The 15299-nt window shown below is 43.6% G+C and overlaps 1 protein-coding gene across 3 annotated transcripts in view; it reads left to right on the plus strand.

Annotated features, from left to right (window-relative positions):
• Window positions 1–15299, plus strand: part of peli1b (pellino E3 ubiquitin protein ligase 1b) — a 41143-nt gene that overhangs the window by 13313 nt on the left and 12531 nt on the right. For 2 of the 3 annotated variants that reach the window (XM_030106039.1, XM_030106040.1), the window contains exon 2: window positions 12090–12416. In XM_030106039.1, coding sequence (XP_029961899.1) covers window positions 12334–12416 — 83 coding nt within the window. In that variant the 5' untranslated portion in view covers window positions 12090–12333. Of the gene's footprint in view, window positions 1–9292; window positions 9418–12089; window positions 12417–15299 lie in introns of those variants that run through there. The other variant, XM_030106041.1, reaches the window with a different exon arrangement.

The following is a 15299-nucleotide window of genomic DNA, read 5'->3' on the forward strand; positions in this document are numbered from 1 at the left end:
CTGTCTGTGAGTGGGCAGGGAATTGGGACTTCCTGTGTGCATCGACACTCCACTCTGTGTAAATCACCTCTGAGCTGGCTGAGCTGCAGGCGTATCTCCAGTCAGACAGACATGTTTCTGTGTTCCTAAGAGGTCCATTGTGGGCTTCAGCTTTAAAATAATCAGCAAAATATTAAAGAGGGGGCATATTTAATTCATGTATATGCACACAAGCGTATTTTATTCTATTCCTCTTGTCAAAGCGAGAGGAGCTGCATCAGGAATTCACCCTCTGGTTTGTATTGATAAAGCCATCTTATCTGTCGCCTCAGCTTCAGGAGGTGTAATTCTCACTACATTAATTTTCTCCTACGTTGCATCAGCCTGTGAATTTTGAGAATCTTGTCATGAGTTTTATTGCCTGGCTTACGCTTTCGATTTGGATTTCATGTGCCAGTACTCATAGTTTATTTATTTTAAGATGTGCTGTGTGAATGGAAATAAGTCTGATCATTCCCCATTGGGAAAATAAGAACATGCTTTCACCCGCTGCAAACAAATCCAATAATTGTGAGCTAGCTGTTGAGCGTGTTCTGTTCAGGAATTTATGTTCAATGAATGTTAAACTAGAGGAGGTGTAGTAGTCCTATTTCTGAAACCCAGTTCACACCACGGAAAGAGAGTGTGAGAGCAGGATGGAAAATTAGCACTCGCCATTTGCCAAACGCTGTCAGGCTTGAGATTTTATCTCCGTGTGGATTGCTATCCATTCAGGCTGGCTGGGAACCAGCAGTGCTCTGGAAGATCTCTATGGTTTGTGGAACTGTTCGCCGCTGTGGTTGAGAACTTAGATTTTACTTCCTGGTGATGAATGGCCATTGCATTTTTCCTGTTGTTGAAATGAAAAGAACACAGTGAAAACACAGAAATGCATCACTTAGTATTTGTTCAGCTCTGTTTAAGGAGGAGGGTAGAATTTATTATGCTTCACAAGTGGCTTTGTGATGATAAAATACAAAACAATTATTGCTGAGTTCATTGAAATTGGACTTTCAACTGCATTTCAGAAAATGAAATGTGCCTATCAGTGTTTGACCATTGTCACTGTTGTATCACTAGAAATAAAACAGCCAGAAATCATCTAAATTTCTTTTGAACGAACAGTGTGTCGACTGTGATAAAGTAGTTACTAAACTAAAAATAGATGTGGGTTTCCAAGGAGGCAAACTGTTGACACACATCCACATTTGCCTGCAAATGTAACAAGAACATCCGCTTGAATCTCTGTTAGCATCGTTTAATTATTTGCTGAAAGCACTGTATGAACATAATGTCGTTCTTATGCATTGACACATGTTGCAGTGGTTGTAACCCGATTCAGTGAAGAGCGGCCTTGTGCAACAACTTACTGCTGTACCCAAACTGAAAAACTCCACACTGCGCAGTGATGTAGCTAATAAACTAAAACTCCTAAAATCACACAGTTTGAATGAGACTTCAGCAGGAGTGGACAGACTCACTGAGCCGGATCTAAATGAAGCATACAGAGAAGATGAATTTATGAAGCATGTCAGTGACAAGAAAGGAAGAAATGACAAATCACCTGAGCTTTATTTAAAGTTAAAGCAATGACGACTCAAAGCATCAGTCAAACAAGAAACAAACAATGGAGTAAATACATTGTGGGAGCATCTCTCTTTGACCGTCTTTGCAACAAAATAAATTTTTAACAAACAAAACATGACTAAACTATGAGTAAACTCCAGGCCTCATTAAGTGGCTAAAGCAACAAAAATTCTAGTGCTTAAAAACACATTCAGGCCAAAAAATGGTTACAGCAATGCCCATATCGGGCTGGAGGGATTGGACAGTCGTCCAGCTCATTAGTGAAGTGGATCTCCACCATGTGGATATTATTTAAGACGAACAGAGACTCAAGTAATTACTAATTCAATGTCAGATATAAAACAGTTTTTGTTCCATTGCGGTTAGTGTCTTTTGTCATGAAAAGTGCACATTTGTTTTCACACACTAATGCTTTTTGCAAAAAAACACTGGAAAACATGGAGTAATTTCCTCTGGTCTCCCAGGTGACTGGGAGTGTCCTCTCCGCCCCCTCTTTCTCTTTTCATGCTCTCTAATGTAGATCCCAACTGTTCATATTCATCGATTGGAAAATCTTTGACCAAGAAGCAGACAGAGATTAAAAAAAAAAAAAAAAAAAACGGCTTGGCGTCATGTATGCTAGCTCCCCCTCACCCCCCACCTCCATCCTCCTCCCCACCGATCAGTTTCCAAGTCATCGAGCGTCTGATCTTCACAGTGCACCAACCAATCGCTCCCCTCTGACCCAACCAGTGCAACTCTACACATCAGAAACTGAACCCAAGGAGTCTCAAAACCAGCGCGCGCACACACACACACACACACACGCTCACAGGAAGCCTCCCACACACTCCAACAGAAAGCTCCAAAACATCTAACTTTAATTTGTAGGGTTCACACATGATTTGACTTGCTGTTAGGATGAACTTGCTTTTACAAGGGTGAGGTTTCCTCGCCAGGCCCAGCAGCCCTCCGATTTCCTGCCGCCTTAAAGCCTCCAGCGTGATGGTGCTGCAAAGGGCTTCGTTTTAGTTACAATGAAAAAGACATAGAAAAACAATGAAGAAAACCTTCATCTTGAGCCCTTTTCTTTCTCCCCTGACTGATATTCCAATTTACTTGTTCACTTTGAAATGTTTTCTTTTTCCCCTGCTGCCATCTGCATTTGGTTGTAATCGGCTGTGGGTTTAGCGTCTTGCTAATTGCACTTTAAGCTAGTGCTATTATCTTACTCAGGCTTGCACAGAGCTGGAGCTTACCCCACCTGACTATGGGTGAAGGCAGGCTACATCCAGAAGACTTTAACAGGACATTAACACTCACAATTAGCCTCAAATGCATGTTTTTGGACTTTGGGAGGAAATTGAAGTGCATGGTGAAAACCCATGCGCGGATTTGGGATGATCACTTCACCACCTTGTGCTTTTATTGACTTGCAGCCAGGATAGCCCTGTTTTCACTCTATTTGTGAGTTTGTCTTTGTGGAATTATCATGTTCTCCCTGTGCATACATGACTGGATTGATGAATGGAAGAAAGTGGGCCCTGTCAGCTCTGACTGTCCCCCTCCTTTACAAATTAGAAATAATAATGAAACTTTCCTTTTGAGCTCTTTTCTGAGATGCACCGACTCACCAGCTCTCCCGTGGAGCAGACGCTGTTGAGGTTTCTGATTTGAGGCACTGACGTGGCGCTGGCTCTCCTCACACGGAGGTCCTGATTTCTGTTTGTTGTCAAGCCGAATGCCACATTCTGTTTTTCTTTGGCTCGGTTTGATTGAAGAAATGTCGGTATAATTGCAGACGTTTAACTCCACCCTATGAGTTAATTGCAGAGCCTGAGGTTGCTTTGTAGCACTTCAGGAGGCTCGTTTGTGATGTTAAAATAACCTGTAGCTTGCATGGGCGATACTCTCACCCTGCACTGATTAAAGATCTTGAACACTGGAGTCCACAGCTGTTTATGGAGTCTACACTTCCATAGTTGTTACAGTAAAATGGTCTTATTCTGATCTTATATGGAACACAGTCCTTTAGTTTTTTGTTTTTTTTGTGATGTAATGCATACATACATTTATTCTGAATAGATTAATTTCCAACAGAAGCACAACAAAATAATCTGAAGCTATTTCATCAAAAGAGGGGCAACCAAAGAAAAAAAAATGAGACAACAATGAGACGATGACATGAGAAAGCTTCATAACTTCAGAGTTTGTAGTTTAGAAAAAAAAACAGGAGACACGTGCAAGATAATTGAACCGAAGCCAGCCGCACTGTATTGAAGCACAGATTTTCAACATGTGGGAAGGTGACGATGATTAGAGATTTAACAACAAAACAATGCAACAGAAGTCATCTTTCAAGCCTCGTAGTAGTTTTTGATTAAATGCTGGACTCACATTATAAGATGTTGTTTGAATCCTTCTTCCAGGCAGTTTGTAACTACTGTGAATTCAGTGCAACCAGTAACATATATGCATAGCAAGCTGGAATCAGCTCCCTGACACCAGGACAAGGCAAGATAGAAAACAGATGGAAATATGTGGTTTACATAAAGAATTTTTTTCCCCCCTGCGCTTTTTTCTTTTCAAAGATAATAGAAAAAGTTATGTGTACAAAGAGCATTTCCCCTGACCACGAGCTCCTCGGAGAACGTTACGGGAGGCCTACCCTATTGAAACCACTGTTAGGGAGTTTAAAAACCAAAGCTTCCTGCAAATGAAATGACCATCAAAATATTGGTTGCAAAATTAATGTTTCTGTTTACATTAATCACATAAATAGGTCATTCGATCCTTGAGGGGCCAAAATATTGCTACATCAGAAATGTGCTGCAGCACATTGGTTTGCCACGAAATGATCCTTTGAGCTTGTGTCTAGTGTGACCTTTCAGCACTGCAGCAGCTTTCACAGCCTCATTTCTCAAGTCCATGCTTCCACCAAGCACATGCATATGCTTTTTGTTTTGCTCTGAGCTCAAAGACTTACCCTGCTTTCCAAACCGGACGTGGGTTTCAGTGGGTTGGCGTTCTTCTTGATGTGGGAATTGGACAAAGAAAGCTTTTGTTAGAGGAGGTGAAGTCGGCGTGAGGTAGATCAGCGCAGCATGTTTCCTCCGACCACGTTTTCTTCTCTCTGAACTTCACTCTGACCAATCCACCCAAGCACAAAATATGCAAAGAATATGGCTGACCTGGCCAAAGTCTGTTAAGTTTTTATTTTGTATCCTGCATTCATGTGCTTATTGTTGATTTATCTCCTCATTTGGGCTGTCAGAGCAGATTTAGAGTTGCCAAAGTTGACTAATGGTCATGTTTTTGGGTTGTGGGAGTTACTTTGAGAAAACCCCCGTGGACACAGGGAAAACATGCAGAATTCCACACGAAAGACTCCAAACCCGTAAACAAGTTGTTTCATTGTCGGCTAAACATGCTAACTGCCACATCACCTGACCACAGCCCCCTCCTAGTCCAGTCAGACATTATCTTGTAATCTAACTACAGGAATTGTGTTTGGATTGACTAAGCGCAGCAGCTGTGCTGTAAAAGCTGAAAGTGCGGGCCGGAATAAAGAGTCTGTTAAACCTGAGTTCACCTGCTGACAGGTTTTCTGGTCAAGCTGAAATGGTATTGTTATTGTAGTCTTGCCCATGCACTTGAGCGAAGCAGATGTTTACTTTCAAGGAGACGCGAAGCCGTAGGTGCAGAATGTCTCCTGCCGCTCCCTGTAACAGCTACAAATCATACGTCCAGGACCTCTTAGGGCAGATCACGGGCAATAAAGGTTAAGAGCTTCGACAGCAGTGTTTTTCTTTATTACTGTACTCGAATCTGTGGGTATGAGACATTCCTGCTACCAAGATTCAGTCACAAAGTTTGGTTTTGTGTACTTATATTGTCACATCAGTAATCACACAGTCTCAGCTTCCATGGAAGAGAATAAAGTGTTTGCAAAGTCGTGCAAAAAAGGTGGGAGGGAGCGATCACATGACTCTCCTGCTCAGTGCGAAACAGCTGAGCAGCTCGAAGCTTCTCCCTCGCAAACATGAAAGGTGTGAGATGCCTAAAACCACCAGTGTTTCAGGATGCGGGGAGAGTCAGTAATACTGGGATGATAAGGTATCCTATGACCTTTTACACCAAGAGAGATCACAGCAGCCACAAGGTATGAGATGAGTTTGTTTTTCCACTTTTAAGAGCTCTCTTTTGCGCACACACAAACACACACACTGTCATCAGCTGTGAGCCCACGTTGGCTCGTTTTCGCCGAGCAGGCAGAATATCAACAGCACTTTCAGAGTCAAAATGAAAACACTGACAGAGTGAATATGGCGCGACAGCTGGCTGATTTGCTGACAAGCCTCTTTTTTGTTATCAGTAAAGGAAATTTGAGATGAGAAGAGGTGGCCAGAATACCTGGAAGCTGGAGAATATAGTGGCCACATGTGCACTGGCTTCTTTCAAGACTTACTTTTTGTAGTTAACTTCCATTTGCATTCACCAGCCGCATTAATAGATTTAGCTCTCTGGGTGGGACTTTTTTTTGCCTTGAGAAATACCTTAATTCTTTGTGTCATGGATTTTCCTCTCAGTTCCCTCAGTTCCTTAGAGATTTTGTCCTTGAAGATATGATAGCATCACTCAGTTGCATCAATGCAGCCATGATGAGAATCACCATATCCCAAAGATGTTCTCTATGATTGAGCTCTGGTGACTGTGGAGGTCTTTTCCAGCACAATTATCTTGTTCAAGAAACCAGTCTGAGATGATTTCAGCTTTAGAACATTGTGCATTAACTGGAAATAGCCATCGCAATATAGTTATAAAGAGGTGGTTAAAACGATGTCCAGCTGATATGTAACCTTTTACGCTGAGAAGAAGGTCAGTTGTATTGTTTTCACCCAGCAGTAGGTGTGCGTCACACTAACGAAGCCAGAATCATGCCAGTCTGTGCGAGTCTGTCAAGCTTCTCTAATTATTTATTGATCTGATGACCCACTTAACCGGGAGGATATTATTACCACGTTCCAGTAATGAAGATCCCTCACTGTGCAGGAGATCTTGGGTTTTTTGTTTTTTTTTTTTTTTTTCTGTAGTATCAGACTTGTTAAAATATGGCACCCATACAACACACAATGTGAAAGCTTTCAAATTAATTTAGTCTTTTTTGTAATTTAGCTTTACAGATGTTACTTCGGCGTCTTTAAAATGAGCATCTAATATCGGAAAGGTTTCAGACAAATGTACACTTTTTGCTGTGTTACTGCTGTTTATAGAGCAGCCAGTTAATGATATGCAGTTTGCATATGCTGAACTGTTTCTGTAAACACTACGGTGTTGTGCACTCAATCTGGCTTTCAGGCTTTTGTGGTTTTCTACATGGAGTTTTTATGTTCTGCTTCCTGAGCCAGAAGCTTTTTGTTTCCTGTGTGTCAGACGCTCCCTTTTTCCCCGACCGTTTAGGATCATTTAACCTTATAATCATCCGCTCTGAGTTTCTCTGTATCCGGTCCTGTTCCAGTATCTTCTGACCCATTTTTGGGTGCCAGCCTCCCGGCCGAGAAAACCACTCGCTGCTGGTTGAGCTGTTTGTTTCCACAGAACCCTGTGATGATGAAAGTGTGTCACCCTTCAGCCACAACAGTGTTTTCGAGCGTTTCTCACCAGATTGAGAAGGGCTCCGTTTCCCTGGACGCGTCTCTCTCCGACCTGCACTGAACAGGGCCTTTTGACGTGTTGCATTACGGCTAAGTTGGCGTTCAAAAGCAGAAGTGCAGCTGTTATCCTGCTTCCGTGCTAACATGAAGAAGTGCGTCTGCAGGGCCGTTTGTCATGCTGTGCAGCCGGCGAAAATGACAGGTGTCATCTGTGCCTGCTCGCACTTAAGTTTTATGAAGGCCCTTGGAAGTGTGAGGTTGCTGTTCTCGCTGTCGGCAGCACGGTGTTACAATCCGTGACCCCGGACAGCAGAGTCGGCCTCGCCGAGCTCTGGCCCCTATTGTTGTCGGACTGTGTGTCCCGGTAGCTAAGCAGCCGCTGGCACGCCGCCACGCCGAGCTGTGTGTCATGCAGCACTGCAGAGGTCGAGAGCTTACTCAGACACTCACTTAGAAATTATACACACGCCCATACGTGCAGCACATGTGAGCCACGTCAGTTCCAGCCTGCGCTTCTTTTCAGTGTTCAGCAGAATTCGTGATCAGTGATCCACATTACAGAATGTTCCCAGTTTCCAGCCAGTTGTGGCTTTTTGACACTTCTTTGTTTTTTTTTTTTAAGAGATGTCAGCTGGTGAAATGGGATTTTATCCCCATCTTTTTCCTGACCTTTTGAACAAGTGCGTCAGGTGCTGTAAGGTTCAAACCCAGTGACCAGCAGTGACTTTCCCTGTGCAGTTCGCACGCTTTCCCCATTCACACCTTTTCTCGCCTCAGCACACTGGCCTCTTCCCACAGTCAGAACATGCTTTTCAGGTTTTCATGTTCAGTCTTTCTCCCTAAATTGGTCTTGTGTGTGATCGTGATAGTGCAGTGCATTGTGGATCTGTCCAGCATTTCTCTCCTTCAGTCGGTCAGGTCAGAGTGTGATATGTCAGCTAATAAAGCTGGTGTACAATGGATAGGTGTTCAGAATAAAAACCCACTCATGGACTGGAGTGAGATACTGTAATCTTTGGAATCTTACTCTTTATCGGAAAATAAGTTTGTTACCCCCATGGTATTGCCGATACCCGACGGTATTAGAGGTTTGGGGGTAACTGGGTTGAAATTTAGGTTAGTTCATGGCAGGCTCGGCTGTGTGCCACTGTGGTTCCCACCAGCAGCGTTTCAAAACTGGAGCAGCTGTTAAGTTGTTGAGTTTCTTGATAAGTATTTTTTTTCCTGCACTGTTGTTTTGCCACAAAATATGACTTAACATCGAATGATCGAAGTGATACAATCCTCTGTTTTTTGAACATTTCCAAACTCGCTTTGCCTTTTGAGTGGGAACTACTTGTTTGGCCCAAACTCCTCGTCCTCTTTAAAAATAGATTTGCTCCATATTGCCCACAGAGCTGAACATGAGGGCTGTTCTGGCTCGGTATGAATCGCAGGTTAACTGAGCATTTTACACGATCTCTGGTTAAAAAAACAAAAAAAAAACAAAAAAAAAAAAACAACTGAATTGCCAGTGTACAATTCAAACAGCTCAAGCCTACAAACACACCACTGTGCACCCCAAAGTGCTCTTAGGCAGTACTCACACTGCAGGCGAATGCGGCACAAATGCAATTTTATTTTGAGCAGCAGTAATGAAATGTAAGAGAAAAAAATAATAATAATCAAATCCAGGCCGCTTTTATAGAAATCAGATACATATCTAGTGTTTTTCCTCAGTCTGAACTGTTGTCTTTCATCTGAGTTTCCCATCATTGAAGTGAGAGAGGCATCGCGACCCTGCTGGAGGATTTAGAATACAGTTTAATCACATTTGTCCTGTGTGGAGGTACCAGCCACTGCACCTTCACCATTTTTTTTTCTCATTTTCTTCTTTCCTTTATTATTATTTATATTGTTGACTTTTATTTCACAGCAACTTAGAAATTCCGGTCTGACATTATGAGAAACATTTACCCTCAAGAGGCAGCTGCCTGTTTCTGTTGAATACAGCAGATTTGAGAAAGAACTAACCGTCAGTGTTCTGTGTCCAGTACCAGGAATAACAGCGCACAGGCCTACAGAGAGCCGTGAAGACTTGGAATTGAATGAACTCACTTTCATTACGCACTTAAAGCACCGTACTGGTGCGTGAGCGGCGAGGAAGCTGGAGGATTAACCCCTTCTGTGAGCGAAGCAGGTGGAGATCAGGCTAACTTCTGGTTTCACACTGGCATCTTCTGCCCAAACAAGCTGGAGAGAAAAAAATTTGCAGCTTTTCAAAGCACCTGCTGGACTCGGTTAAAAATCTTGAGGATGAACTGAACGACGTGCTCGTCTTAACTCTGATGGAAACTGGAAACCGGGTGTGATTTCTGTCTGCCTCACCTCCGCTGTCTGTGCATGTGATTATAGCTCACAGCAGTGCTGATGCTGTGCTGCTGTGTGAAACCCTGAAAATAGCACTTGTGTTCTCACTGTTAATAATATATAGTATGTTGGGAGATGTGAATACTCAGTGTTAGCTCTGTAAGTGAGAGGCTGTTAACCACACGAGTATATGTCGCTTTCTTTTCCTTTTTCTGAAACTAAAATATTGCAACCCAAATTCCCAACAGATTCGGACAGCAACCCAGCTCCAAAAAGTTGAAATGGTAACCGGCCAGTGATTTGGAATTAAAGATCATCCCGTCTTCATCCTAAACTTACGAAGGTTTTGCAACAACAGTCTAGTCATCTTGGAAGTGCTTCTTTTCTTGCTTTTTTATCTGTGCCATTTGCTGTCCTAATTTTTTGAAACGTCTTTTAGCCAGAAGTTCAAAATATAGAGCTATTTTGTTTTTCTTCCATGAAAAGATCAAATGTTCTGCTTTCCACATATGATTTATTGTCTGTGTTCAATTGGAAATAAAATATTAGTGTAAGAAAAATGTGAGTCATTGCACAACTTTGCAACCAATTAAATTGGCAGAACGGTTTGAGAAAAATGATCCTCAACAGAACATTTTGAGGACTATCTGTACAGAATCTTAAAAATGATTCAGTCCACTTCAAACACTGGCATTTTTTCCTGTGGCTTGGACAGCTTGTAAATCTAGAAAGGCCCCAGTTCTGAAAAGTATACTGAAGTCAAACAGATCTGCTCCCATCACTCCCAGCTCTCTCACTGAAGGCCCTCGTACCGCGGCGCCTCACGCCACACCCATCACCACAGCATCAGTGTCCGTCAACGCGACTGAACGGTTAGGGAAACAATTCTTTCAAACCGAAAGGACTGTTGTGGAAAACACATTTTCAAAGCCGAGATATTCACAGAACACTGCCGACCACAATCGTGTGCGCTCAAGCTTTTCATGTCAACACAAGATCTTGCGCTATCAGAAGCTTCGCCTCCATCAGACTTCTGAAATCACAGGTTTGGAAACTCCCCCTCTGATACCCAGGATGTGTCGAGAGTCGTCATCTGTGAAGCAAAGCTGATGGCAGTACACGCACATTGGAACTGCTTCCCCCCCTCCCCCAAATTCCCACTCACCATCAAAACACTTTGCTTCTCATCCTTTATTCATGTGTGGTTCAGCCTTCTCTTAGCAGATAGGTATTCTGGGAATTGTAGGAGGAACGTTCTTCGTTATGGGAAGATGGCTGCTGAAAGAAAAAGTGATGACATTATAGTTTGGAAGGTTAGTTTAGCCTATATGCACTATATATATAGTCTGGCTTTTGGGTTTATGAGTGAAAGGGAAGTGGAGAGATCACGAGATAAACTTATAATGACCTGCATCAACTTGTTGCAACAGGAAGCGCTTCCTCCTCTCTTAACCACGCAGTATTTTCTCACACATGCTGCCTTTCTCTTCTCCTCTCCTAAAAAGTTGTGTCAATACTGACTTCAAGCAAACCTGCAACCTAAGCACTTCACATGCTCTGTACTGTGACGATGCATAAAGATGGTGTGGAGGGAAAGCATCGCGCAGCACCGACGGATGGGCATCTGGCTGACCTCAAACACACAGCCGATGGCAGTAGGAACAGTTCTCAACATCACGAAGGAAAAGGTGTCCTGAACAGGTTTATTTGGCCTCCACAGATCCCTGACCTCAACATCAGAGTGTTTAGGATTACAGGAAGAGATCGGGGATTTGAGAAAGCTTACATCTGCAGAAGATAAATTAGGAGTTCGACGTTGCACATGTGGTCTGGTGCCGTGTGCGGCTCGTAGGCGGGATCGTTACAACTTACCTTACTGGTGTGTCTGTGTGTGTGTGGCATGAAATGGGACTAATAACTGAGAAGAAACTGCTATTGAGATGGTCCTGTATACAAAATCAATCCAGGCCTCAGAGCATAATTTTTCAGCCCGGTTTTTAAAAACTTTTTGAAGTTATCAAAGTGGCGATGACTTGATTTTTATCTTTTTACTGCGCCTCTCATGTTAGCAGCATCGACAGAGAGATCATGTTGAAAACAAGCTGAACATTTACAAGTATTTCAGCGGAGAGTCCCGCTGACCTTGCACTTCATCGAGACTGGCTGTGTATGTTTGTTGCTGACGCTACATGAGCAACGCTGCTGAGTCATTTCAGTAAATAAGGTCGCGGCATTTTTGCTTGTAGACGTGTTATCCGTCTGCTCATAACACAGAACACCTCACGCTGGGATTAAAGATGGATTATTTGCGCATATCTGAATATGAAGTCACACTTAGACTTCAACAGAAGGTGGAAAATGCTTTTGTTATCAGCAACTCTGAGCATCTCGCTGACATAGAATTAGATCAAGTTTGTGGCAGGAGATCAGGTTTGATTCCCGTTTCTCTCCATTTTAATGAAACACTAATCTTGTGTCAATCTTCCTCTTTGTGTCTCCCAGGGCAGGACAAGTGGCGCTGCGAGGGACGGGCACATGAGGCATGAAAGGGTGGAGCTGAGGCTCAGCTGACCCTTCCCCTTCCTTCTCCTCTCCCCCAGTGAGCCATTGGATCAGCACCTCCCCCCCTCCTCCTCCCTCCCCCTCCTTTCCCCTTCCTGCCTCCCATCACCCTGCCGGACTGCACCCACACGTTCTCCCACCTCCTCCTCCTACTCTTCCTCCAAACCTCAATTAGCCGTGCCCAATGTACTCCCCGGAGCAGGAAAACATCTCCACCACCGCCTCCACCAAAGTGCCAGTGAAGTACGGAGAGCTCATTGTGCTGGGGTAAGCAGTCATCGTCACCGCGCCTCCTTCACTGTATTTTGATTCAAAGTGATTCACTGTGACAACACGAAACACCGAACTGCACCCCGCTGTGGCCTGATGGAAACTGAAAGTGGAAACTCTCACCGCACAGTTTTCTGACATTTCATTGACCCAATAATGAGTCAGAACGATAAGCTGCTTGCTAATCAGTCATGAAAATGGGTCTTTAGGTCACCTTGTGTCCCGTTGTGTTTTGTCAATGCCATTTAAATTCGCTGCACTTGCTTTTTTCTTCTGATTCTGATGTTTCCCCTGTTTTAAAATTGTCAAATAATTTTGAATGTAGAATTATCACACATCTCACGCAGCTCGCATGATTTTCAAAGTCAAGTCAGTTCATATTAAGAACATTAGAACGAAAAGAGCCAAAAGACTGCATGATACCGCTCAAACACATCTGAATGAACATTTACTCCAGCAATTCCAGCATATGCCTCATACCAAAATGATAAAATGAGGTTATTAAGCATCAAAGGTTATTGGAATAGTTGGCAGGCCTTATTAAAGATGTGCTTTATCGCACTGTTCGTGATGATAAACGTAACGGCATTTATCAGCAGTTATATGGAAACAGAATGTGGAAAAACAAAACTGCAAAACAAACTGAGATTATTGAGTATTTCAGGAAAAAAAGAAATAAATAGAAGTCTCACTTTTGGAATTGGATGCTAAGAGACAGGTTGTGTGGAGCATTAATCATATCGGAGTGTGCCGTGGATGCCTGCATGGTGGTAGTTAGTGGGATTCGTCACCAGTAATCATGTTTAAAAGCTTCAAGTTTCTATCAAGGTTCTGATAGATTTCAGCCGATCGCTTTTATAGCCAATAGAGTCTAATGTCCAGAATGTATTGACCAATTCCACTGCATCGGCCATCATGGAGCTACACGTCCAACTCAAAGCAATCATGATTGAAGCAGTTTAGGAGCGGACAGCAGCGACTCGTCTTCAGAAAGCGGCTCAAACAGCTGTCATATCTTTGTCCGGTTGCACGGGGTCGTGCACTCCAGAGCACACAGTTAGGATTTAGTGTTTTCGGAAGATGAGATTAGCCACATGGCTCGGTGCATTACAAGATGAGATCAGTTTTGGCTGACAGCAGCAGCAAACCGTTATCTAAAACGCCTCGGCCGTCTCCTCCAGCAGAGATTTGTTTTGAAACAGGTCCACATAGTCAGCTGTAGGAAAAACCCCGCGCTCTGCACCGCCCTGCATCCCCAGCGTGGACGGCATACAGCTACACGCACACATCCACGCGCGCCGACTTTCTCCAATGGCAGCTGACAGCGAAGGACTTCCTCTATTTGTCCGTCTCCTGTTTGTTCCCCAAAGGGCCATTCCGCTGCTCTCCCCGTCCCGGCCCACTCCTGCTCAGGAATGCAGATGTCGGAAAGACTCCTTACACGCACACTTGTGCTCGAACAACACCGATTTTTCATGTCGGCCTCGCAGCTGACTCACAGTTTGTTGTTCTGGGTTGCGCTGTGGAACTCAGATTGCCAGGGAGAGGACCGTGGAAATTTTCCCAAGTGGAAAAAAACGCAGCGAGCAGTAAAGTGAAGCAGTTCCGTGCCTTTACAAGGGAGAACCCGGGTTTTCCGTCTTGCCCTGCTTTTTCCGCTCCTAGGTTTTGATTGTGGGTCAGGCCTCCCTCTTCAAAAGGTCACGAGGGGCATGTTTGCTCCATGGCAGAAAGAGTCGCTCACAGTGCTGCGAGTCAGGCTGCCCTTTAAACCTTTACAGGGTTCACTGAAACGGCATGTTTTCAGAGCATGCGGTGAAGGAGTTGAGCTTAACCCTGACATTAATAGCACAGTCTATTCTTTCCTGTCCTGTCCTGCGGTGGAAGACGAGCAGTTCTCTTTTTTCTTTCTCCTTTGTGATTTGTGCATTGGCCTTTTCTGTCGTGGCCGAGCAGAATCTATCTTACAAGGTGCAAACATCCATGATTCAGAATTAGCATTCGGCTGTAAACTCTGCTGTGAGCGTGGTTGCACGTGAAGACAAAAGTGCACTCACTGCTAAATGGTAGAGAGCTGCTGAGAGCTGTGAATAGAATGTTTTTCTCCCCAAATGTTCAATCTTTCAGATTCGGTCAGATCAGAACAGATAGTCAACATGAATCCAGAATTCAGAAAACCATCCTGTTTGTTTTGTTTGCATCCAAAAATCAACTGAAAGCTTGCCGTGCTGTTACTCTTCAGGGTGTGAGATTCCTGCTGCTTTTAGCATGTTTTCACAGACTCAGTCTCAGGATATTACTTTAACCTTTCATACCTAAAACACTTAGAAAGTGTAAAAAGATACGTTAGGATGTAAACAGTGATAAGGATGTAAGTACGTATATAAACACCATTGTATGATAGATTGTTGGATATTTTCCAAATGGCTTTAAAAGTCGTCCACTAATCTTAATCTCTGTTATTGGTGTGTGAACCAGAACAGACCTGATGTGCCTGAAACATTCAGTGTGTAGCTCCGCGTTGTGCCTGACCTCCTCACTAACCCACATTACCATGTTTGAAACCCAGCGAGACTAATGGCCTAATCCAGAGGAATGCTGCGGTGACTCTGGGGCACGGTCTGTTTACAGACACACTGGACATCCATGTGTCGTCTTTTCTTTTTTTTTTTCTTTTTTTTCGAGCAGCTGTGACGCCACCGCACACGCCGCAGTCGCTCCAAGTCCTTGTTTGTCTCTCTGTGTTCTGGACGTCATGGTGGTTAGCGCGGCTCGTATCCTCCCAAATACACACAGTTGCATTGGGGAACGCTGTTAAGATACACGGATTCACAAATACATATTTGAGGATTTAAAAAGTCTTTCACAGCAATACCGAGG

This window comes from Salarias fasciatus, chromosome 13 (genome assembly GCF_902148845.1).
Source record: "Salarias fasciatus chromosome 13, fSalaFa1.1, whole genome shotgun sequence".
Taxonomy (NCBI): Eukaryota; Metazoa; Chordata; class Actinopteri; order Blenniiformes; family Blenniidae; genus Salarias; species Salarias fasciatus.